Raw genomic sequence first — 27,455 nt, forward strand, 5'->3', positions numbered from 1 at the left:
ACAAAAGCTTATGCTCTAATAAATCTGTTAGTCTCTAAGGCGCCACAAGTACTCCTGTTCTTTTTGCGGATACACACTAACACGGCTGCTACTCTGAAACCTGTTTGGGAATACGTACTTCAAATTTGTTATTTTGAAGGTGGCCAGTAACAATTCTATAACACACAGAGCTGGACCATCCTACTTCTACCTGATGTTTTAGTTAAAGTGGTAGAGGCCTATGCTTTGGTGCTGGAGACCTGAGGTTCAATCCCCAGTGATGACCCAGCAGGGTGAAGTCATTCCATTATTTTTATAGTGCTTAGCATCCATGAATTTAAAAATGCTTTCAAAACTTGTTAGGCAGACTGTGGTGCAATGAGAATGCAACAGGGAGCTATGAATTCCTGGTGTTTCTTTTCGGCAAGGTAAGTGGAAAATTGAGGCTTACATATTCAATATAATACCTGACCACAACAATTAAAACAGACACGTCAACCTTAACTCACGGTTAATTTCCTTTTTGTATTGCAACCTTATTGCAGGCCAGATTCTGCAGTCATTCCTTTGTGACAAGGAGAGCTTTGTCTGAATAAACACTATAAGATATGCTCCCTCACAAGAACATGTAAACATTTATTCCCTTGCAGTTGTCAAGCATTTTTACCAGTTGTTTTAAACCAGAGAATTAAATTAACACTTGGCTAGTAATTTTAAATCATTAGCCAGTTCTAGATTTGGCTTCTCATGGTGACTAGTGATTTATTATCAGTTAATTTGAACTCTGCTTTATGTGGCTGCCTGCTATATTCAACAAAAGCCTCTTTAATCTGCTGTGGTTTGGGTAGAAGGGGGGAGACTCGTGGGAGTTCATGCCAGGCAGAACCCCAGCATGGACAACACTCCTACTGTACTTTGCAATTCATTGGCTAACTGGCCAGCTACTAGCTCAGAAAAGGGGTGAAAAAAAAAAGGGGGGGGATTAGCACAAAGCACAAAGGTCACTGGGATTTTACTACTGGCAGTCCCTTCATTAGCATCCCTCTCAGGATATGCTTCAGTGTTTCTGCTCCAAATTAACAATGAAAGCCATTCTAAACTGCTGGGCAGCCTGCTGCTTTGGTGACACACTGTGTCCTGAACAACATGCCTCATCACTTCTGCTAATAAACGCAGACTTCCTTACCTGCTGTAATTATTGCTACAAATTATAAGCAGTCAAGGTCCATTTACAAATATCTTGTAGGTCTTCACAGTTCTTGAGCTTTGGCTCATGAGAATTTAATTAACGAAGGTAAACAAATATTGGGCTACCGAATCGATAGCTGGGAGGGCAAGCAGTATACCAAGCGATTAGAGTCCATTACCTTCCATGGAGAGGCTTACAGGGAATGCAACACTTCTAGCCCCCTTCTGTATGTCCTGTACAACATGATACATTAGGACACTAAAATGATCTGGCAGGTAACATCTCTTTCCTCCTCATATTGTCATTCATAGAATAATAGAAAACACTGGTGAATACTCTACTGTACAGGGAAGGAAGCCCTAGGCACTCCTTCCTTGTAGCCACAGAGATTCCCAAACCCATGGTGCACAGGGCACTGAGCGGGGGGTATATGGAGAACTGGGTGGTCAGAATGTGCTGGCCCCTCATTTCCAGCTTCTAAATTTAACTGCAAGTCATTTAAAATACTTGACATACTCTCCTAGCATCACTTTTCCATGTGAGCCACAGGGATGTCAGACAGTCATGAGTAGGAAGGGAAATGGTCTGTGGCATTGCAAATGGAGAGGAAGTGTTAATGAGACAAGCTGAATTAAAACATGGTTCACACTAGGAAAAAGTTTGAAAACCCCTGGACATCACCACCTTGTAACTTCCATCACATACATAAAAAGCTTTACGGACTCTTATACATCAGCATCTGGGAAATGAATACAATCTACTACAGATAAATACACCTTGGTCATTATTCATGGTCTCATCCCATAAGCATTTCAATCTTGCCACTTTTAAGGAAAAAGGGATAGATGACAGAAATATCTTTCTAACTGATCTGCACTCTCTAAAGAAGCCTGTTGCATGAGATACACCCTCTCCCTTTTAACTAGCAAAGCTAATTTTCTTTACCAACCAAAGTCATGGCCCCTCATGGATGACATCTTATGGCAAAAACCGTATGTCACACTAAGAAGACAGGACCAGATGTTTCCTTTCACTCAGGACTCCCATAAAGCAATTTACTAAAATTAGTTTTATTTTAATCTTGGGAATTCTATAGTTTGTTTTTTTTTAAATCAGCTACTGAATACAGGAATTTGCTTACACACATTTGAGATACCCAATAACACAAATGCTTCAATATCACTCTCAGGATTTTTCTACTATTGTAAAAAATAAGATACTTTTATATAAAATATGGATGCTTTTATAAATGCATGAAACAGTACTGTTCTTTGACAAGCAGCAATGTACATGGATTTTTAAAACAATCCAGATTTAACAAGGATTAAATTAAAAATACTTTAAATGTTATATTTTAAGGTCTCCGTTTTCTGAAGTTCATTAGAATGCTTAACACAAAATTCAGATCACAAAATTCTGCTCCATTAAGTTACATGAGGATTTATTTTTTTAAACGGTATTGGTTTCATTCTTAAAATGTGAGACAGGACTTGTTCCATTTTCCTGAAACAAAGGCATGTGTATGCCCCCTTCTTGTACACAAAACCAAGTATCATTCCCTCAAGTTTCTTGATATTAGCTTTTGATGGGCCCTGAAACATGCTATTTGTGTCTGACAAAAGACAGAAAATGTGCATGCTAGTGTGGAAATATTTCACTCCACCACGCTGCTATGGGCTTTTAAATTTCCACCAGATCTGCAGTGTGATAAACACACCATTATGCAGATTATTTAAAGTGTCAAACATACCAGCAAGAGGAAATGTCTCTTTCTACCATACAAGGGCCTTTATGGAGATTTCACGTGGGATTTCCACAGCCTTTATCACAGCAGAGATCAAAACACTCTTCATTTGGAATTAAAAGTTGAAGCCAAGTGTTTATGAAAACAAGTCAAATGCACCCTAGAATCAAAAATAGCTTTTTTTTTCATCCATTCCATTAAGCTTTTGGCTTTTACAGCTTAACACTATATAAACTGTGGAGCACGGCAGAGAGAGGTTGGGAAAATATTGTTTTTATATGGCTGGTAAATGCCAGTGATCTGTATCTTAAGGAGCACCCCCTCGGTAGGAGTTCTTTTCACATTTCTTACTATTTGTGTAGTTTCTCTATTATGCTCTGTTGCCCTGGGAAGGGAAAAAAGTAAGAGGAAACAAGAACAATCCTGGAATTGTTAGCAGAGAACTAGCTCTCTATCAAGCAGAAATTCAGCCTGCAGATTTTATAACAAAAGTGGTCCTGTAGGTTTGTGAATAAGGGATTGAAATGTGATTATTGTCCACTATAATCGAAACAACTGTCCTGTAAAATATTACTTTAACTTTCTAGAAGTTTGCTGATTTTTAACTAAAATATTGATGGGATCAAAGAGGTAACAACAGCAACCCATTAAAAAAAAGGCAAAATAGGCTCAGTAATAATTGCTCTCTTATAAAGAATAAAGGATACAGCCTTCTATAGTAAGGAATTTATAAATTTATTATTATTATACCAGTACTGGAGTTTGGCTACTATATTCCAAATAAGAAGTGATCCAAAGAGGATTCTCCCTTTTTCGCTATCAAGAAAGCAGCTTATTCAATCTTAAAGAGGTTATCCAAACGGATGCATTAGAAAATTGGTGAACAGAAGTAAAACTGCAAATAATTGCAAGCTACCGAAGGTGTTGCAGCAGGGCATGCTAGCGAGCTCTTTATGTATGATTGGTGAAATAAGTTGTGTTTGGAAGTGCATGAACAAGAGACTGTTCAAGTGAACAGAAAACCCAGATCTCTGCAGAGAATGAACTGGTAGGATTCAAAGCAGGAGAAAGATGCACAGAAGATGACAAGATGATGCTAATTCAGGGAAGCATCTAAGCCTCTTTTTAAATCCATCCCTATACAGGAAAGCATATAAGTATGCACTTAAGTCTCACTGATGAAGGCCATGTCTCCACTACCACTTATGTCCACAAAACGTATGTTGCTCAGTGGGTGTGAAAAGAAAAAAAAAACCACACCCCTGAGCAACACAAGTTTCGCCTGCATAAGTGATAGTGTGCACAGTGCTAAGTCAGGGAGAAGAGATTCTCTCGCCAACATAGCTACTACCATTGCTCGTTGGTTCAATTATGTCGACAGGAGAGCTCTCTCCCATCAGCGAAGAGCAGCTACACAAGCAATCTTACAGCGGCGCAGCTGCATCAGTACAGCTCTGCCGATTTAATATCTCACATGTTGACATAGCTTTAAGTTCATGCTTAACTCTGACTAAGCTGCCTAGATTTGTGTCCACGGGGCAGTGGGGAGAAGAGAGAAAAACTACACGAGTTCTAGATTTTGAAGCAATTTAGAGACATTCAACAGCAGAGATAAGAATATTCATCAGGAAATTATAATGAGAAATTAGTTCTGCCATACTTATTCTTCAAGTATAGCTGTATTGCGTTTCACTCCTTATTCTCCCTCTCCCATGCTGATGGCCATCTATAGAGGTGAAATTGTCCTGAATTAAAAAAAACACGGCAACCTTTTAAAAGCCTTTAAGTTACTGGTACTGTCTCCTCGTCTGCCCCTGTCCATGTGATATGCTCTTGTTATTTGTACGGTGATGGTACCTTGGAGTCCCAGTCATTGGCCATGCCCTATCGTGCTAACTGCTGTAGAAACATATCCAAAAAACAATTCTTGCAACAAACAGCTTACAATCTAAGTATCTGGAGTTTTGGTAAATTAACCTAAAATTAATTAATTTAAATTAATGGTAATAAGACTCTATTACTATGCTATTGGGACTTTCATACACCTGGGGCCGAATCGTCTGAGGTCACTGACGGCTGACAATTAAGCCCCTGAAAGTTACTCGCTTCCATTCCTACTGTGTGAAATGGTTTAACCCTTTCCCAAAAACTGTTATGCAAATACTTATTTTAAAGTTGAGATAATCACTACTAATGTGCCCACTGAACATTTGAGCCTTACAGTAAATAGTTTCATGATGCTCTCTTTCTATATTCTGTTCTCACTGGGCTACTGTAGTTCTCATTAGTGTTACCTTACTAAATATATTTAAAAAAAATAATGAAATGGCTTGTATTATATGCTAGCGTCCAGCTGTCCATCCCACTCAGTTTCTTTCAAGAATTAGTGAATTTCAGGAGGAAGGGAGGGAAAATCATTCATGGGAAACGTAATTGCAATATGAAAAGAACTAAGAAAAGGTCAGGCCCCTTATAGATCAGTGAATAGAACAAGAAGGCAACTCTTTTATACCTTTAAATAGATGTAGTAAACTGCTCTTTGATGGGACTTTTGCTGGTTGCCAAGCATTTTAAATGTTGTAGTGAGAACATGTTATTAAAAGGGGATTTAATATTCAGCAACTGCAATGGCTTATTCCACAGCAGCTTCACAGTTCCTGGCCTGTGAAGTATGCATAATCTTAAGCAATTACATGCAAAAGAAGGCTTGTTCTCAAAACTGCGTAAGTTCATAGCATGAATCACATGTGCAGCTTGTTCTACGTACATGCTCAGATCACTGCACCTTAAAATTGAGAGACTTTTTTTTATATCAAAGAGGACAGAACCCCCCAAAAAAAGCTACTTAATTTAAAAAAAAGAAAAAGGAAAAAGCTCCTATCATCATTGGGCAGCAATGCTAGCTATGCCATGGTTAAAACTATTATTCTTCAGTTAATGTGGGATTTACATTTCTTTGTTAGGCATAATATATATAATGATCTGAACAAAAAAATCACACCACTAATACTTAGGGTACAGAATAAATTTTTGAGAAAGTCTGAAATGAATCTATCCTATAGTTTAACTGTCTGGAAATGACCCTATTAAAATTTTGATCTAGTGTCTATTTTATTTTTGGCTTATAAATGACTTAACAGTCTGAATTACTCAGAGTTCAAAGCAGGGGCAGCTAAACAAAACATATTAAAAATACACAAAAAGTTATTAGCAATATCCCTGCTTAATGTTTCTGTTGCTGTCATGAAAACCACATTCAAAAATATTAGCTGAATGTCAACATGAAATATTTTTCACAACAAAGCACTGGTGTGTAACACACTAAGATGTGAGCTTTCTGGCAAAGAGGGTCAGGTGGCGGCAGCAGTGTTATGGAAGTGTATGGCCAGTAGAGCCAGGCAGAAAGTGGAATTTGGCGCGTACCCAGATGACATATCCTAAGATAGGCAAGAGCAGAGTTCTTCTACTCCTCCTACACACATCAGAGAGGAGAGCATGACACCATACTTTTCTCTACACAATCTCCAAGGAGCTTGGCACAAAGTATTTTCTACCCCAGCCTGCGTTATGCTTTCAGGGCTCCATTTCTTTCATACGATCACAAACACGGACACACAAATTAGAGTTCAGGCTGCTTAACTCTTCTGCAAAAAGTAAAGCCATTGTTACCATTAAAAAAAATTAAGCATAAAGAAACCTAACTGGAGATAATGAAATTGCTTACATACATTTTATTACCCCTTCTCACACATCTGGTTTAAAGATAATATTAACATCTGAAAAGTCACCTTATATATTACAGTCACCTTAACGCTGACATATACACTTATGAACTACTTCAGCACTTAGGTCACTAATTATATACTTGACAAAGTTATAAGAAGAATATAATTAGTGATGCATATGTTGAAAGAGTTCCTAAGTATGTATAGTAGGGTCATAGCTAAGGTAACATGTAAGGTGAATTTTCATGTCATAGTCAAGTGCATGTATAAAGTGTTGGGGTAATAATGGATGTGTACGTAAATTATCTTAACTTCCCCTGGACCATGCTGAACCAGCTCCCTCTCACTCTCATCTGTTGCATCTACCTTTGACTAGCTGGTATCTGGAAAGTTTTTTAAGCCAAGACAAGGTTATTAGAAAGTTTAAGTAAATAACTACCACCGATAATCTGCAGTTTTCTTTCTTTCTTTAATTATTAATGGTTATGTGCTAGTTGTGTATTTTGTATCTGGGTTATATTTACTTCAGCAACCTTATTAGATATTGGTTTGTGAAAATCTTTCACTGCACACAGCAGAGCAATTTCCTTCCACACAAGTGACAAGCAAGGAAGTGTTCCTGGAAAGCAAAAGTATTATTGAAAGACTCACGTGTGACTACTCATGTGAATAAAATATAATTCTGAACCCCCACACGATAGCTACCAAAGGCCTAGTTTTGCCTTCATTCCATCTACAATCTACTTCCTGCACTTGGATCTCCCCATTCCTCTCCTTGGCCACTGAGGGACTTCCCTTCCTTTAAAGGACACTGCTCCCATGAGGCCATTCACTAATAATTAGGCAACTAAAGGATCTATAGTAGAGGAGGGACAGGGATACTTTGCTTTCATTTTGCAAAAGCAAACTCCAAGGTGATTCAGTTCCAAGTTCCATTCTCTCTAACATGCCAAGGTACCACAAAGACAAGGTCAGGGCACAGGTTTTACAGTGAGCTGTGATTTAGGCCTATCAGTCTTCAAGAGCCTGATCTGCCTGAAAGTTCAACCAATATCCAATGTTTGTCTGGACTGGTGTGTCTGTGTGTAATTTAAATTTTAAATGTATGGAAAGAAACTGCATCTTTCCATTCAGCCTGCACAGCACCAAATACAGCCTCAAACACCCTATAAATAGAATACTGAGATTCTGACCACTCCGCATACAGTGTGTCCCGGAGTTACTTGAAATAACTTGCCCATTCACATTTGCTCTCGATTTATTTCCTAGGGGAACGTTCAATAACTGGCAGCTGCAACTGTAGTTATGCAAGAAGGTATCTGCAAGTCTACCGAGACCTGCAGATGACTCTCTAGTGCTAAAAGCAACAAAGTGGACATTAAGCCACGTGCCTGCATGCCTGTAACCCTCCCGCCCTCCTTGAACTCTGCTTCTCTGACTGTCAGCAACATTTGATTGAGTTGCAACTCCTGCTATTCCAGCAGTCTGCTACAGGATACAGTGGGGCAGAGGCAGAGAGCTGGAGCCAAAGAGCTGACCTCTTGCTGTGAGCTTGCTGTAGATCTGGGAGTTTACTTCCTTGTCGCGTGTGTAACAACGGATCTCCTCCACTGCCTCGCGAATGATGGTAACTGCAAGCACAAAACCCTAAAGGGGGGGAGGAGAAAAAAACTAAATGGGTAAGAGGCCAGAAAACATCATCTGTCTCAGATCTGTGTAATGCACGATACTGACCAATGCCCATGCCTATGTTCAATGTTTTAGTCTTATTTTCCTGTCTTCTTATTGCTTAATTACTACGATAAGTGTTACACAGAACCCTGGTAGCGAGATAACAATACACTCACATTTTTAAAATATCATTTTATTTATAGGCTTTCTGTGCTACTTGCCAGGCACATCACAAACAATTTACCCTCGCAACACCCTTGTAAGGTAGGGAAGTTTTATTTCCATTTTACAGATGGGAACCGAGGCAGAAAGAGATTAAGGCCCAGCTCTAGCAGGTATTCAGGTGCATAACCTGGTCTACACCTAAAATTTAGGTCACCCTAGTTACGTCACTCAGGGCTTTGAAAAATTTCTCACCCTGCATGACGTAGTTAGGTTGACCTAACCCCCACTGCAGACACAGCCAGACTGATGGAAGAATCCTTCCATTGATGTAGTTACTGCCTTTTGGAGAGATGAATTACCTACATTGATGAAAAAACCCTTTCTGTTGATGTAGGAAGCATCTATACTACATGTCTATAGAGGAAAAGCTTCAGAGCTGTAGTCGTGCCACTCTAGCATAAATATGAGCTAACCTCCAATGAAATCAAAGGGAGTTAGATGCCTAAATACATTGAAGGGTCTGGGCCACTGTGGCTTGCCCCAGATCACAAAGGAAACCCACTGCATTGCCAGATCTCCCAAGACCCTGTCTTGTGCCTTAAGCACAAGACCATCCAAGATAGTTCATCTAATTTGATCCTACAAACATACAAGTGCCTAACTTTATTACCATGAGTAGTGCCTCAAAATTAATGTGACTATTCACAGTACTAAAGCATTGGCAGGATTGGGGCCTAAATCATTCTCTTCTATAGACGTGAGGAACTATTTCAGTTTCTTACAGCATGGAGAACATACACATCATACTTTTAGTATTACCAAACTCCAAAAACAAGCAGAGCTCAGACAAAGCAACTCCCTCTGTGGGCTAGTATCACAAACTCATTTTATACTAGACATTATTCGGCTCTGACTCACTATACTGCTAAATCTGGCGTGTCAATTAACAGATCTGCGAGTGCTTTACACTTCATGTGAAAATTCATATTACAGAATCTTGTAATCAGGCAGCAGGGATCTTGTCAACCAATGCACCTGTTAGGTATTCAGTCAAATTCCCTTTTTTTTATTGTTTAAAAGCATGACAGTTGGAACATGCAATAAAAGACAAAACCACAGACAGATTTATAAATAATGCAGGAAAGGGTCTCATGAGTAAATAAACAAATGGGATAAGAATTTCCAACGTGGTTAATGAATTTTTGGGTGCCCAATTTAAGATACCTTTCAAGGGACTTGATTTTCAGAAAGTGCTGAGCGCCCACCCTTTGAAAATCAGGCCCCTTTAAGACACCTCAAGTCAGGCACACAAAAATTACTGATCACTTTGGAAAACCCTGGGCATACAGTGCTAACAATATTACTACCTGACACTGACAATAATTAACCTTTTCGCATGTTCTCTCCCCTCTCCTCTTTTTTTTTTTTCCTTCCAAAACAAGAAACTCTCTCTGGTTTACTGAAACTGAAGGACAGCATTTTCTGCAATTAAACTCAGACATTCTTATAGATTTGGTTTTTGTGCACACAGTCTCACCTAAAACATACAACACTGTAATAAAATTGTGCAGTGTCTTAACTATAGTGCATATGTATCAGTGCAGAACCGCAGGATACACTAGGAGGAAAAAATTGACATTAGCTTTGAAATGCAGAAAGTATTGCATGCATTTGCATTATTTAAAGGGGGCATTTTCAAAAGGATCTAACTCAAGCTCCTTTGAAAGTTTCAGCTTGAAAACTTTCCTGTTTATTAGACTGCAGGAGGTTTAATTAAGATAAACATGATTTAAAATATTAAGCCCCCCCGCCCTCTTCTCAAGGACACTTGAGTATTTAGCAAATAATACACTTTGGTACCTATTCTAATAAGAGATAATAATGATCCTAATAATTCCACAAATTATACACAGTGCCAATTAATGTTAATGGCAACTTTCTACCTATACAATAGAGAAGAACTGGTCAAAAAATGCTATTTTTTATAACAATTTTCTTTTAAAGTTTTAAAAATTTCCTGCATAAACTTCTACTTTTCCATGACAAAACCCCAATATACTGAAAATTTTGAGTCTCCATTGTGTGACCACCATTAAAATGTTCTCAATATATTTTTCGCCAAAAGGAAAATAAAAGCCATTTTTCACAAAAAAACCCAAACGTTTTGACAAAAAAAATAATCCTACCAGCTTTGCTGTGGAGAAAAGAGAGTTGGTCAAATATACAAACTACTGAGATAGTCTCTCACTGCCTTCCATACATAATACCCATTAACAGGAATTATATTCTTACATTAAGAGAGAATATGTCCTTAAGGCAGTGTTTCTCAAACTGGGGTTGCCACTTGTGTAGGGAAAGCCCCTGGCAGGCCTGGCCAGTTTGTTTACCTGCCCCGTCTGAAGATCCAGCTGATCATGGCTCCCACTGGCCATAGTTCGCTGCTCCAGGCCAATGGGAGCTGCTGGAAGTGGTGTGGGCGAGGGTCTTACTGGCCGCCCCTTCCAGAAGCCCCCATTGGCTTGCAGCAGCGAACTGCAGCCAGTGGGAGCCGTGATAGGCTGGACCTGCGGACGGGGCAGGTAAACAAATCGGCCCGGCCCACCAGCGCCTTTCCCTACACAAGTGGCAACCCAAGTTTGAGAAACACTGCCTTAAGGCTTGGAATTGCTTTAATAACGTAAACATGGCATAGAACAGATTCATATTACAGAAGCCAGGAAGTCAATAATATACAAGTTGATCTTTTGAAAGAAGCATTTCATTCCAAAAGGGCTAGGGTAAGTACATTTCACTTTGGGCCACTCAAAGATTTGTCCGTTGAGTAACCGACAAGCAAAAAAAGACAAGGCTTCTCTGTCACTTAATGATTTCAGAAACTCCTAGGTGCTTTCAGACAAAAAAGAAAGAAACAATCTGTGTTGATTATTTTTAGCTTGCTTTGCGGATCAGTAATCTAAAGAGTTTGGGTAGCTGAATTTCAAATAATCATCCAAAAATATTCCCACATGTGCTGCCTCACTATGCCATCATGTATGTCATTCTATACCAAAACACTTGTATCAGCAGTCAGTAGCGAACAAAGACCTTTCTTATACTACTCTCTGGCAGCTCATATGCTGAATCCTAATTGCTCATCTGGCCTAGACAAAACACAATTGCTTATAGGATTTTACAAAAAAAATTGTTGGAGAAGGGGGGGGGGGCAAAACGGGGGGCTTGTTCAAACTAGTTTGTGACACACTCACTTTTCCTAAACAGGACAAATACAGTAACTTTGTTATAACATATGCCAAAACATGAGTTCGACCAGACACAGGGCTGACTACCAGCAGAGTTTTAGTAGCAACTTCACTATATTCTTTACTTCTGGGATATCAGTTTACTTTTGCAAACAGGATTATCAGATTGAGGTAAATTTAATGGAAATCATTTTTCCCAATTCAGTTGAAAATAGGGAGAATGTTTTACCACCACTACAGCTGGAACTTTACCACCAGTGATTTCCAAAGAGCAGCCTAAAAGTGTCCTCTTTAAAATCATTGCGGATTTGTGGTTATTTTAAATATGTTTTTGCTTCCTATATTAAAAGCAACAAGGTACACCCAAGGATTTCTAAAACCTGTTGGAAGATCCAGATAACCACAGTTCATTTGCAGCCCTGCTGAGTGAAGACAGATGGCAGCACAGGTTTGATGCAAGTGTTTTCTGCCATTTGTTTATCAAAGCTGAACTGTTAATGTACTTAAAATACTATGCAGAAAGCATACGATATTTCTTGGTGATTAACTACTAGCTGACCTCATGCGCAAGAGAGGGATGTAAACCCACAGGAGGCTGCTCACTGGAAGTGGAAGGGAAAAAAGTAAAGAGGTGCACAGATTTTTAAGTGGCTGTTGTAGCTTCAATTGGCTTGTGCAGAGCATTCCTATGTGCATTGGCCACGTAGTTTAAATTATCTTATCATTCCATTCAATCACTCCTTATTGTGCCATTTTAACTCTTCTCTCCACCACTCGCCCTCCCAAAAAATCAGTGTTGTGTCCTTATTTTTTTAAGATTACCATCCCCTTTTATCTGGTCTGCTCCTAAACACTTATTTCTATTGCCCCAGATGTCAAGAATTATAACATTCAGTATAACCAGTTGGAGAACACTTCAACCTCCCTGGTCACTCAATTACAGACCTCAAAGTCACAATACTGCAACAAAAAAACTTCAAAAACAGACTCCATTGAGAAACTACAGAATTGGAATTAATTTGCAAACTGGACACCATGAAATTAGGCTTGAATAAAGACTGGGAGTGGATGGGTCATTACACAAAGTAAAAACTATTTCTCCATGCTAATTTTTTTCCCCTACCGTTACTTACAGCTTCTTGTCAACTGTTGGAAATGGGCAATCCTGATTATCACTACAGAAGTGTTTTTTTTTAACTCCTGCTGATAATAGCCCACCTTAATTGATTACTCATGTTATAGTTGGTATGGCAACACCCATTTTTTCATGTTCTCTGTGTATATATATCTTCCTACTGTATTTTCCACGGCATGCATCTGATGAAGTGGGTTTTAGCCCACAAAAGCTTATGCTCAAATACAACTGTTAATCTCTAAGGTGCCAAAAATACTCCTCATTCTTTCTACAGTCAATGGAGTCAAGGAAGTCAGCTATAAAACCCAACATCCAGAGTTTTAGAATTACATGCACATCTTACTGGAGATCTGATATGCATATCTGCCATGACTGCCCAGACATGCATATGTACATATACCTGCAAATGCACACAATTCTGAAAACAGGGACCTAAATGTTAAAAAAGTCATCTCCTGACACCTTACCATCCTGACTTCCACTGGAAAAAGAAGCATGGCAAGGTTCCTCTGAGCAGCTGCCAGCAGAAAGGGAGCTTGGTTCATATGCACACCAAGAGGCAAGGGGCAGGCAGAAAAGAGCTATATAGAAAACATTTGAGAACTCGTAATAAGGAAGTTATTCAACTCTTCCTGCAGATTTGAAATTGAAATAAAGCCACATGGAGCCCATGTGGATGGACCAATTTACTCTACAGATCTGCTTAACAACTTCAACGAGAGATGGGAGAACCCATCTCAAATAGTTAGCTAGCATCTCTTCCCAAAGGCTATAGTGAACTTGGCTTTCTGACTTCTTCCAACCTCAGCGGAAATATATGGTTGGAAAACAATAGATCAGTATGTGTGTGTATTGGAGGTGCAGAGGTTTCAGACAGAAGAATCCATGCTCTGAGCAAATTTGAATAAATAAAATGTAAAAATATATATTTTAAGCAACTAAAACATGCTATTTTAAAATGTTGACCCAGCCTGTTGACCCATCCAAAGGTTATAAGTCAAACTGTTTGGTGGGACTGTATGATTTGCCTTCATTGCACATACGGTCATTCATTAAGGTCATTTTTGAAAACTGCCCTTTGGTCCCTTGCTTCACCTGGCAAGCTTTTCTGAAATCCTGCTGATTTGCAGCCCTCTTCTGGAATGCTGTGCCAAAGCAAAATGCTCTGACACAGACCCTCCGTCTTCATCTTTAACTTTCTAATAACTTAGCAGCTGTGACCAATGCTCACAGGGGCCAGGAAGATGTTTACTTTGCTCGCTATTTATTCTCTCGCTTTTTCTGAGTATAGAAGTGGGCCAGTTGCCCCAGTGGTGAGTATGCCTAGTGGCAGTTGTGTAAGAGGCAAAGAATTATGCCCCTATTAACTCAGATGAAGAGGGTATAAGTAGCAGAGTCCTATCATACCTTTATGAAATTAATTTAAGAGAGAGAACAAACATCTACACTCAGACCATTTAGAGAGCAGACTTCCTAAAAATAAGCTGCCAAAAAATCATGTGAGACACAGAATTACTTAGATCAGAGAGATAAGACAACAAAGGACATTTTGTATTCAAACACTGAAACGTTCTTGAATAAACAAACAGTAGATTACCTACCAAGGGAACCCAATACGTGTAAAGTGCACCAAGCCTCATTTCAGGGACAAATTGAGAGCAGGCCAGAAGTAAGAAGTAAAGATTAAAAAAGTATTTGAACTGGTTAAACAGCACCTACAAAAAAAAGGGAGGAGGGGAGAGGTTAATGGTGATCTCAGAGTTATGCATATTGAACTAGTGATAAGAGACATTCACTTCTGCTATCTCCTGTAATGTCTAAATCCTAAATAATGATAGCAAAGTAGTGCTGGAAATAGTTTCCAAAAGGTCATCTTAGTGAATATAACAACATGCACACAAATGTAGTTGTGCTATACAACAGATTCTGCAGTAGTTAGTCTTTAATACGTACATATGATTTTACCTTTAAACTTTTGACAAATACCACTCAGAAAACTGACAACAACTGTAAATAGTGGATGTCTAACCAACATGATGTTTTGCCTACAAAAATATTCTAAATATATATTTAAAACAAATGCAGTTTCAACTTGAACTGTTTTGAGAATAGCTCCACTGACCCTTGCATACTGAACCACCACCAGTCAGAACTCTGTTTCATCAAGGAGTGGTTTTCCTTTTAAACGGATGACAGACCATGACAATCCGAGCTGAAAGCAAAGCGCATACGTGATCTGGCCATGCATTGTGATGGCTCTGTGGCCAGAGGATAGCTTGTGGATGCAATACAGAAGAGATGCTGATAGGGAGGCGGGCCATCTGCCCTGTTGCCATTGTCAGTGAGAAGTTGGAGCCAGCAAGAAGCAGTGCCAGCCAGCAAGGAAGAGTGTACCACAGCAAACTACAGCCAGCAGGTGGGCAAAAATGGATGTCCAAAAATTGCCCCAATCAGCGTCTCACTTGCCATATGTCTCTCCCAAAATAAAGTGCTCCATCCACAGAATAGCCTCAATAGATTCAGCGCCTCAGTGATTTCTTCAGGTAATCCTCTTATTTATAGAGGTGAAATCACCCAATCAGAGAAGAGAAAACATACCAGGTGAATTAGGTGCCTAATCATACAAACCAGTATCAAATATTCAAAGGAGCACTTGCTGTGAGCAGTTTGCAAAAATCCATATGCCCAAGCACATTCATAAGAACTCTTCATTGAAGAACTATGAATAAACAGATCTGAGAAAAGCATAACATGGGGGTGAGAGTGGAGGTGGTCAAATCTGATGAACAGGTTGTCTGATCAGCCCATCAGGTGCTACACTGAGATAACTTATCCATAGGCCAAAAGAAATAAACTTGTCCGGTAACCCATTAAGGAGCATTTGTAATCTGATCAGTTGTATCCCAGCACCAGGAGAAGTTTCTCAATGAGCTTGCTTAAGAGACATGTTGGACACTAGGCAATAGTCTAAAGCAGGGGTAGGCAACCTGTGGCACATGAACTGATTTTCAGTGGCACTCACAGTGCCCGGGTCCTGGCCACTGGTCCGGAGGGCTCTGCATTTTAATTTAATTTTAAATGAAGCTTCTTAAACATTTTAAAAATCTTATTTACTTTACATACAACAATAATTTAGTTATATATTATAGACTTATAGAAAGAGACCTTCTAAAAACGTTAAAATGTGTTACTGGAATGTGAAACCTTAAATTAAAATGAATAAATGAAGACTCGGCACACCACTTCTAAAAGGCTGCTGACCCCTGGTCTAAAGTCACCAGAACATGTCTGCTCTGCCTGTGAATTTTGGAAAGAAACCCTTAATAGGCTGCCATAGAACTGATTGACTATGTGGGCTTGCGTGACTCAGTGGACCAAGAACCCCATGTAGCAGTATAGAGGTGTTCTGGCTGCCATTCCAGCCCATGAGCTTCAAAAGTATTAGCATAAAGGCTGCAATGAAATCCATCCATGTGACAGGGGCAGATTCCATTCATCCCCTCCCTTAAACCCCATAAACTTTGGGCAGAGTGAATTTCACCCATAGAGACAGCAATATGAGATTTGTATGGCATCTATTCTACAACCATACAAACTATTAGTTAATTTACATTCAACAAAAGGTGACGTTTGGGCGGTGCTGTGACTAGGTATTTTAGTGCCAGGGGTGAGCAAGCATATTTGCATCCCCTATCGTTCCCTCCCCCTCACCCCATTTTTCTGCCCTGATGGCTTTGCGCCCTGGGCTGCTACCCTGCTCTGGTTACAGCCCTCAGTTTAGACAAGGTGTATGAAGCATATTCCTAAACACTTTATAGGAACAGAATATTAGCTCTTTCCTCTGACTTAAGGTTCAGCATTCACTATGCTGTAAAAATCACTGAAAACGAGGAAGGTGTTAGGGGTACGAAGATATGAAGTTTCATGGGTATACATACCCCAGGAAGAAATGTAAAGAAGTTGTATTTCTGATTGTTGATCACATTGCGAGGGTATCTCTGGTCCCTTTTTTCTGGATGGCCAAGCCAAACCGTACGAGGCCTTGGGTCTCTTCGTCCGCAGCATCTCATACACTCGCAACACCTATTGGAAGGACATATTTAATTTATGAAGAAGTCTCCATTTTATCCCCCTCCATGATCCAGCCTACGTTCCCTGCCTTCACTTAACAAAACAACTCACATTTCTTCCACAGAGCTTATTAAACACAGACTCTCCCCCCATATCATCCCCCAGCAAAAGTACTAAATAAACCCATATAAAAACTACAGATGCATACGGAGCATCGCTGCTTGTTCAAATCACTTGCCATCTTCTATCTGTTCACCGTTGATTTTGACTGTAAGCTCCATGGGGCTGAACCCTGGACTCTTTATTGGTCTGCAAAGTACCTAGCACACTAGAGGTACTATAGGCCTGAGCCAAAACCCATTAATGAAAAGATTTCCCTGGGCTATGGATAAGGCCCTATATAAATCATATTACTGTTATGATATGCAGCATTTTTATGGTGTTTTATATGTTCAAAGCACTGCATAGACATTAATAGTTAATCCTCATTAACATTCCTGAAGGGTATGTGGGTAATGCGTTATTATTCCTTTTTTAGATGTGAGGAAATGAAAATTGAGAGATAACGTGACTCGCCCAAGTCCACACATTGAGTTAGCTCATCTCTTCCAAGATTAGATTGTAAACATCGGAGAAATTCTAATCTGAAATTCATTTTCTCCTATCATTCCTGGACTGGAGTCTCATATTACCATGAAAAGATCACAGGCTGGTGCAGCCTTAGATATAAGGAACTCACATAGCAAAGAAGGATTCTGGTTCTGTTTGGACCTTTTCTGTTAAAACAAGTTTCTGGAACTAAGGAAACGTGGGGTAACCGGGACTCTCTCCGCATTGCTCCAATTGCAGGATCTAGGCCTGAGTGGCACAGAACTGCCCTGACTATATTTTGCTAAAAGCGTTGTTGCTTTTCATTGTATTACCTCACGGGTGCTGTGTGAAGATCCACATGAACAAAAGGGGAAGTGAACTAACTATAGAAAGGTAAATACCCAAGATGTTAAATCTCCAAAGCAAACAAACTGAAAAAAGATGCAGACATTTTCCCCTCCCTGCAACCCCTTTAAGTGATAGGAACCTTAGCAGATACTTTTAACAACAGAGGGTACAAAATATTCAAACAAATATGAATTTTATTTGTCCCTTTAATGTCTGTCACAACACAGTATTTGGCAAAAAAAATGCATGGAGTATTAATATTTTTATTTCTTCCAAAACATTCACAAAAAAACCCCATCAAAATTGGTAGCCCGTCATGTTTTGATTTTCTACCCAGATGGCATTCTTTGTGCCATGGAAGACACTCTCCTTCCCAGTGGCACCGACTTTCTAATCTGCCCAGCGGTTGCTCAACTGCCAGGCCTGGTCTCCACTCCACACCTTCCCCCAAGCTCCCACCTGCCTCTTCCCACACCTGCCTCTCCTCTTCCCACCCCCTCCCCCAGCACACCTGTCCTCGCTCTTCTCCCCTCCCCCCCAGTGCCTCCCGTACACCACGGAACAGCCGATTGCAGTGGGCGTGAGGCGCTGGGAGGGGAAAGGAGGTGGCTTCACCCACCATTTCCTGCGGGTGCTCCAGCCCTGGAACACCCAGAGAGTCCACACCTATGCTCCTCCCATCACCAATTTTAAATTTTAGCTAAAATAAACAAGAAATAAACATTTCCAGTTGTAGTCCATTAATCTTCTCTTCTCCCTTTTCTGGAGCTAACATTAAGGCTAGGTGACATCTCTCCTGTCCTTCAGCAGAAGCCACAGAGAGAAATCCTGAAAGCCACAAATTTCAGCATAACGTGCTTAAAACTGATACTGTGACTATAGGATACCCCCTACTGTAATGTAGATGTATTTGAAGTAGGACTATAAAATAGTAGCCATGCTACAGTATATGGGGATGTTTCTATATCACCTACTTGCAAAACATGAGTATCTGCAATTTTGGCCCTATCATGAATAATAAAAAGACCACGGCCTGATCTTGCTATAGCTGAAATCAACTAATTCTAATGTGATACATTTGCCAGAATCAGAAAATGGAATGCATGTCATCTTTCGGATTTATACTGTACACAAGTTAAATTTCCTTCGAAGTATGTTAGGACATCAGCTTCCAGAAATCTACATTCTTGGCTTTTGAAAGTAATCAGTGTCACCAACTCTTCTGATATTTGATGTTTTTTCTTAAAGCCACAAGATTCCCAAGAGGTCAGATTACATCTTTCTTTTTTTTTCCTCTTTCTTTTAGCCCTGCTGGTGGCAGACTAAAGACAGAAAATGTGACCTGAGTGTTCCCTGAAGGCTCAGAAACCTGAAGGAAAATAAAAAGAACCCCCAAATCATTCCTTCTAAAACCCTCTTGATTTTCAGGCACTCATGATTCTGGGAGCCTGACGTGATTTTTAAATCTTTAGAGCTGGCAGAATTGAGCTAGTTTTCTTCCACATGGATAGCTGAAACTGCTCAAGACCTCCCTCTTTCATGGTTATTTGTAGACTGGGCATGTTATTCTGAACAACTGGTAGCTGCCACACCCTACAGTTTACACATGGGGTGGAATTCGGCCTCTCTGTCCTGTTTACAATCCTCACAAAAAGCTCCTGTAGAGGCACGATGCCGGCAGCACAGGTCAATGTCTGCTATTGCAGCTGTAATTTCAGAAAATAAATTTCACTATTTATTGCCCAAAAATGGTTTCAGGCAGTTGAAATCCACATTTGTATAAAACTCCACCTTACTCCCAAAGAATGTGAACAATATCAGTTTGTACTTTGTCACTGTGTCACAATCAACAGGTGTGACATCATTGAGCAGCACACACCCTAGGACTCATATTTGCTGAATTACTAAAGTGAATCCCATCCAGAATGGGAGGGTTACCCACATTCTGCTAAGAAAAAGCAATGGCTTAAACACCGGAGCCTGCAGTGTTTATGCTCAATTAAATCTATCCACCTTTTGCATATGATTCCTGACCAGGCTCTAAACTTGTACAGTTCCCTCTGTCTCCCGCTCCATAATGAACACAGAACAATTCTGTCGCTCTCCTGCTGATTTGGTGGTCATTTGGAATTCCATACTCATCCTGAAGAATTTGCTCTCCCAATCTCCTCTCCTGCAAATAATTATGACATCTTTTTAACCTATAATAGGAATGATCTGTTGCATGTCCCATCAGTCCAAGGCAGGCTGCACTCTATCCCAAGCCCGGCTCTGTTTGGATCAGCAGTGTCATTAAAACATCCAATGCAACACAGCAATCCTCATTCTATTATCCACAAGTCAGTTACAACCATTTGGCACTTCTCCTGACACAACCTGATGTACATTATACTGCTTTGATCCCAGTTATTATAGCTAGCAAAGAAATCTGGTCCCAAATGAATCAGAAAGAAATACAAAGGCCCTAATACACAGGAGAAATGGAGGAAAAGGAGAACAAACAGATAAACATAAAAATGGTCTTACTGGGTCAGACCAATGGTCCATCTATCCCAGTATCCTGTCTTTCAACTGTGGCCAGCACCAGATGCTTCAGAGGGAATTAACAAAAGAAGGCAATTATTGAGTGATCCATCCCTGTCGTTCAGACCCAGCTTCTGGCAGTTGGAAGTTTAGGGACACCCAAAGCATGAGGTTGCGTCCCCGGCCATCTTGGCTAATAGTAATTGAAGGACCTATCCACTGTGAAATTATCTAATTCTTTTCTGAAGCCCAGTTATACTTTTGGCCTTCACAACATCCCATGGCAATGAGTTCCACAGGTTGACTGTGCGCTGTGTGAAGAAATACTTCCTTATGTTTGTTTTAAAGCTGCTGCCTATTCATTTCATTGGGTGACCCCTGGTTCATGTGTTATGTGAAGGGGTAAACAACAACTCCCGATTCACCTTCACCACAACATTTATAATTTTACAGACTATCATACCCACCTTATTCATCTCTTTTCTAAACTGAGCAGTTCCAGTCTTTTTAATTTCTCCTCACATGTGTATTTCCGTATCTGCTAGAAGATACAGCAATTTCCCACTCTCCTTTGTCCTTACAAAAGGACATACTTGGAAACAATCTCTTGCTTTTTCAAAATGGCAATGCTGTAGCCAGGACCGGCGCTAGGGTTTGAGCGCCCTAGGCACACAGTAATTTTGCCGCCCCGCGCGCTGGTCCCGCGGCTCCGGTGGAGCTGCCGCAGTCGTGCCTGCGGGAGGTCCACCAGAGCCGCGTGAGCAGCCAACTGTCCGCAGCCACGACTGCGGCAGCTCCACCGGAGCCGTCTGCCTCCCCCTCCGGCAAAAAGCCACCCACCAATAATCCTGGCGCCCTAGGCGATTGCCTAGGCCGCCTAAATGAAAGCGCTGGCCTTCCAAGTCAGCAAAGGTTGTTTTTCCTCAAGTTTCTTCCTGTCACTGCTTGAAATAAGAACTAATCTTTTTTCTCCTTCTTATAGCAAAAGGATTTGTATTAGATTTCATTGACATCTGAAATGCAGCGCAGTATCAGATGCAAGCTTACAACAGAAAGCCTTGGAGATCAGATAGAAATGCATATCCGATTCACTACATTAGATAACAATGTCAAGATGTCCGCCCTAAATTATAACAGTTATCTGCTCAAACAATTTGGGTAACTGTGTATCTGACTGATCAGAAATAAAGCAAGTAAATTTCCATTTAAGGAAGTATTCAGTGCTTTCCGCAGGTAAACTCTCTATATACATATTGCAGAACAGGAAACAACATGGTGAATAGAGCACACCATACACTGCTACAAAAGGTGGTTTTATACAAAAGTATTACCTTTCATGCATTCCACCCCCCATCTGCAAACAAACACAGGGAAAAAAAATCTAATCTGCTAAGAAAATGCTTTCAGAATCCAAAAAGCTCGAAAATCCAGTTGGTTTACAGAAGCTAGCAAGGAAAAGGTAGTCTAACAAAGTATTTCACTGACATCTAAATAGATTAAAACTTTTATAAGAGGCATTTTCTCACTCTCTTTAGACCAGTGCAAAATGATTTAACACATAATCAGATCACTATTCTGATGTGATTGCATTTCACTAAGAAGCAGTAAGCGAAACATCAGAAAGATAATTTGTGTGTGTTGTGGTATAGCCTACGGGCATCAATTAGCTCAGAGCCCCATTGTGCTAGGTGCTGTACAAACATACAGTGACAGTCCCTACCCCACAGAGCTTACAATCTCAAAAGAAAAAAAAATAATAAAAATGATCACTATAACTATTAAGTTTTGCAAAAACCTCCATACTCAGAAAGCATGGAATCAAACAAAAATCTTATCTCATACTACACAGTACTGCAGAGTACACTACTACTGCTCCTAAAGGTGAAAGACTTATGGCTTCTCTCTACAGAATTACAGGTGGTCATGATTAAAGAATAGTAGTTTTGGTAGAAAAGAAGAGTGAAATGCCATCAGCTAAAACACTGGATCCCAGCACTGGTTGTCACATTTCTGTAAAAACACACTACGGCTAAATTATGGGTTCATCACCTTTTTCAGCCTATAACAGTATACAGGTCAGCTTTATCATAGCCTCACCAGTTAGCATCTGCTGCTCATCTGCAAACTATTTGTTCATTTACTAGAGGAAAATGTACGGGAATTCTGGAAAATTTAATAGAAATAAATACAGCTGGAAATGTTAGCAACTTGAGTGATTAAAGCAATGAACAGATATCTCAATTCATTGGAATAAAATAATCTAGAACATCTTTTAACCTTCAAGTATCTATGACAGTCTCTGATTTTTAATATGGGCTTTCACCCAGGTTATTTACATTTGATTACTTTTAGGAAGTGATACTGTGTGTTACTCTGTGTTTGTACAATGCCTAGCACATTTTTGACTGGTCTTTAGGTATCACCATAATAAATGTGATTCATAATAATTCAAAATCTATCCAATTTCAAAAGAGAGTTAAAAGTAGTTTCCGGTACCAACCCTTGCATCTGAATCTCCCTGCCAATTTTTGCAGTTTGACAATCACACTTTCTTGTTTTTTAAAAGATTATCCCGTCTTCCACATCTCCTTTCTCTTTCCCCACTAACTGAAAGATAGACACAAAAAACTATGGGAAATTGACTATACAAGGCAAAACAATTAAACTGACCTGACAAAAAGTGTAGTCAAGTTTACAAATTAGATTTTAAAAAAATCTATTTTTAAGTTTAATTCCTTTCAATTATGGTTCTTATAGGTGTTGCTTGTAGACTTAAGAAAAAAATTCAGACAGTGCTGTGATTTAAGTCAATGTTTTTCCTTTAAACTATACTAGTGCTATTTAAGAAATAAATTCATGAAAATGTTGGTGCTCAGAGAGGTGACAAAAGGGAAATATATTGTGAATAGGAGGATTGTTTTCTCAAATCTCAATGAGAGAGGAACATAAAGTTTGCCAAATGTACTCATTTTAACTGCTGTATTTCGAATGACCTTCAGTGAGAAGTTCTAAAATAGAGGAACATGCATTTACACTGATCAATTTATCTCCACAACCTGCTTCACAATGACAGACAGATTCCCACTAATCACATATTTGAAACCAAAATTACTTTTGCTTCCCTTTCAGGTTGAGCCTCTTTAGGTGATTTTACTGAAATAAAAGAAACAAAGAGCTACATATCTTTATAGATACATGAGGAGATACGGCTAAAAGGGGGACCAAATATTTTAACATAGATCTTCTAATATCTTCTTGGCTTATTATAATTCACCAATATGTTTCAAAGATTATTTAAAATGATGCAAAACTAACTTTTAAAACTTTAAAAGTATAAATAGAATCACTGACACATTTCTTCAGAAATACAACAAAAAATAACACATGAATGATGCTAAAATAAAACAGTGGCTTGAATGTTCTTATAAAAGGGAGTGCTCTGTGCTGGGATAAATATACACATTTTAAACAGCGCTTAGTTTCTTCAAATTACTATGAACTTATAAATTACTGAGTATATAGAACACCTAACAAAATTTTAGTAACAAGACAGATTTGACCATAGTTAAAGCTCAATATTCTGATCCAGCAAATCATTTAAGAATGTGAATTGTCTCATATATTTTAATATGGCAACTTAAGTGCTTAAAGTTAAGCACAGCTTGAATGCTTTGCTGGATCAGGGCCAGACTAAAACTTAAGAAGCAGACCCTACCACTGTCAGCACTACCAAAGGAAAAGAGGGTAATGGACCATGATTTCACTACGGGTGCTAAATTGAAAGTGAGAGCACATTTTGTAAACAAGTCTATCATCTCACATAATATCCTCACCACAAACGCGTGTTGCTATTAGAACAGTACTTCACTACAAATGCAAGTATTGAATAACAGTTAATTATGTTAACTTTTAATAATTCATTTGCAATTTCTGCAACTCCTAGCAAATGAAAGATCCCACAACTTCGTTAGATACAAGGGAAAGAAAGTTCAACGTGTATTTAAACTCTAGAAAAGAGACTTCTTGCTTATCTGGATTCTGAAAGTGATACATATAATATTGTCCAAGTAAAGAAGAATTATTGCTACTTACAACACATTTGATTTCCAACACATTTGCAGGGAATTTACAAGAGATTCCCTATTATGTTTTCTCTTCTATTTCAGAACATTTTTAAGTGGTCAAACATAGTCCTGGATATCTATTTATATGTTGTTTGTACTTTCCTACTATCTACAGAACCTTATAATAAAAAAGGCAGAATCTGACCTATGCAGTTCTGTAACAAAGACTTTTTATCCAATTTAAATAATGCAGTAACAAAACAAAAAACAGACATGTTACTCCAGTCGGCAATAATACAAATCCACAGGTTGCAGTTGATGGTTTAATGGACTAACCGGAAAAGTCAGTCAGCAAGTTTCAGAATCACATTACATCCAGCCTTCTCCAGAAAATGTAAAGCTAAACAAAGAAAGCATGTGCCACGGTATTTCCACAGATAGGTTTAAAAATATAGCTAACGATGCCAGGAATACGAACTTTGACCTTTATCACTTGTGTGTTCAAGACAATCCCTTAAAGAGCTTTTTGTTATGAAAGCTTATAGTCAAACCACTACAGCTGGAACTTAACACCCATCCACTTCCCTGACCTTGTTTTTTCCTGTTGTCCCACAAAACAACAAAGCAATCTGGACAATTTTGTTGACTGGGTAGAGAGCAGAAACCCACAAACCAAACTAAACATCTCCAGGAATGCTGAATGGCAACAGTTCATCTCCACACATCATTTATGCAGGTGCAGTATGTCCACCCATTTGATAAATTTGTAATGGAACTTATAGCAGAAAAGCAGATATTTCTGTGGTGTAGACTTGTATGGCCATTCCTAAAGGCAAATATTTAACTTCTTAGGAAGATATCCAACTACATTTAACATTCTTTAAAGTCCTCACTGAAATCTTATATTTTGTTCACTGAAGATAAAGTCTAAAACTCATTATTTCTGCTTTAACATTCTGAACTCACATATATGGGCTAGTCTTTTGCTAGGCACAATAATTATTAATGAACTGTTGTAACAGCAGTTGGTGTTTTAGCAGATCGAGGCTAGGTCCGCATCTTCAAGAGTTAACAATAAAATTTAGACAAATCACAGGATAACTGCTTAAGTGAAAGAAGGTGTGGAAAGATTGTTAGTGAGGAGCTCAACATAGAAAAACTACAGGAAGCCTCTTTAGTGTTTTCTTTCTTCCCCTTTGGAAACTGAATTATCTTAACCTCTCAAAAATGCATTTGATGACGCTGATCAATTGGAACCAGGAACAATCTGTCATTTTATTGAAAGTTTGCTCAACTTTTCCTTGTAGGTTATTGAGAAGTCAATCAATAAGTCATCCCTTAAAGGTGGAGTTTTCAACTTTTTCCAGCATAAGTCATTTGTTTTCCTTAAAGAACTGTACACAGATCCTAAATGCAAAACCTCAAATAGCTTGCATAATCAACCAATGCATGTTCATTTTTTTTTTAACAGGATTCGTGTTAGGGAAATAAATCTTTAAGAAATTGATTGTGTAGGAGGGAGATGCAAGTTTACCTGGAAGACCAATGGATTTCTTTTCCTTGGGACAGGTTTTTGATTGGTTTAGATGGTCTGTTGTTGTTTTTGTTTTCGGGGGGAGAGAAGGGAATGGCAATGGTGGATGAGGATGTTGGAAAATATTTTACTATTCCTGTGAAATCATTAATATATTCAAATTGCTTTTTTAAAACCAAGAAAACACTGGACACTTTTTGAATAGGTACCCACCTATTACACTACCCCATCATGGGGAGATGTAGTTAGCATTAGTTAACACATTTCAAAATTCAATAATCTAAGTATTATTCTACGCAAGAATAACAAAATCAACATTTAAAGAGTCTTTCAACATAAATGAATCATCAACTGCTAAAGTTAGAAACACAAGATATTTCTACTTTTTTCAAATGGAACTAAAAATACTACCATTAGCTACTACTGTTATTTAAATAATATTATATTTTCTACTTTATACTCTATTCTACTAATATTGATGAACACCTGCAGTATCACGTAGCAGTCACTGATGTATATAGTCATTACCTAAAAGCACTTTACTCTAAAATAAAAATTTTACTGATTTTTTCAATTACTTCCTTTTTTAAATAAGATACAAAAACATTAAAATGAAAACTTTCATAGAGTATGAAAACAAGTTGTTCTATATTCAAATCAAACACGATTTGGGTCAAAAAATTACTAAGAGCACTAACCCAAGTTATAGGTTTCTACAACATCCATACTTTATCACAACAGTTACGACTTCAAAGTGTCAGAAAAATTATGTAAAAATCTCATTCAACATGTTGATATCATTGGCAATTTTGAGTTGTATCTACTGCCTTTGTTGACTGAGGCCCTTTTATCCTGCAAAAGGATCCATGTGGATCCAATTTCAGATAGGCTCTGTCAGTACAGGCATCCATTCATGCATACCCAATAGCAGAACTGGGCCCTGGACTAAGTTTTTTTTAGGATCGCAGTCAGTACAGCTATAGAACAGTGAGCTGGGTGCTACTCTGCCACATGCATAATCAGCACAACTGTTATCTATGGTTCAGATCCTGCCAGGGCCAGCTCCAGCGTTTTTCCTGCCCCAAGGGGTGAAGAAAAAAAAAAAGCCGCGATCGGTGGCACCTCTACCTTCTCTACCAGCTCCTCATTCTTCGGAGGCAAGTCCTTCCCTCCGAGAGGGATCGAGGGACCCATCACTGAATTGCCACCGAAGACCCAGACGTGCCGCCCTTTTGTGTTGGCTGCCCCAAGCACCTGCTTGCTCTGCTGGTGCCTGGAGCCGGCCCTGGATCCTGCAGTTAGAAATATGCAGTTCAGACCCTTATGCCTGCACAAAGCACCAGTGAAGTAAGAGAGGCTCCACACAAGTGGACCTCTGTGCTTGGGAGGGTCTGTCAGGGGCCTAAACTTTGGTTACCAAATCTTTATTACTGGTGATGAGGCAAGAGGCAGAAAGACACCACCTTGATTTGCAGAT

The 27,455-nt window shown here is 39.2% G+C and overlaps 2 protein-coding genes across 3 annotated transcripts in view; both read right to left on the reverse strand.

Moving 5' to 3' along the window:
- Positions 1-27,455, reverse strand: part of ATP9A (ATPase phospholipid transporting 9A (putative)) — a 99,495-nt gene that overhangs the window by 67,304 nt on the left and 4,736 nt on the right. The window contains exons 1-4 of one of the 2 annotated variants that reach the window (XM_050918105.1): positions 19,871-20,014; positions 16,786-16,930; positions 14,449-14,562; positions 8,176-8,284 (exon numbers count right to left, since the gene is read on the reverse strand). In XM_050918105.1, coding sequence (XP_050774062.1) covers positions 8,176-8,284; positions 14,449-14,562; positions 16,786-16,917 — 355 coding nt within the window. In that variant the 5' untranslated portion in view covers positions 16,918-16,930; positions 19,871-20,014. Of the gene's footprint in view, positions 1-8,175; positions 8,285-14,448; positions 14,563-16,785; positions 16,931-19,870; positions 20,015-27,455 lie in introns of those variants that run through there. The other variant, XM_050918104.1, reaches the window with a different exon arrangement.
- LOC127031375 (uncharacterized) overlaps positions 1-27,455 on the reverse strand; it is a 130,768-nt gene that overhangs the window by 56,897 nt on the left and 46,416 nt on the right. The gene's annotated exons all lie outside the window — the stretch shown is intronic.

This window comes from Gopherus flavomarginatus, chromosome 11, assembly GCF_025201925.1.
Source record: "Gopherus flavomarginatus isolate rGopFla2 chromosome 11, rGopFla2.mat.asm, whole genome shotgun sequence".
Classification (NCBI taxonomy): Eukaryota; Metazoa; Chordata; order Testudines; family Testudinidae; genus Gopherus; species Gopherus flavomarginatus.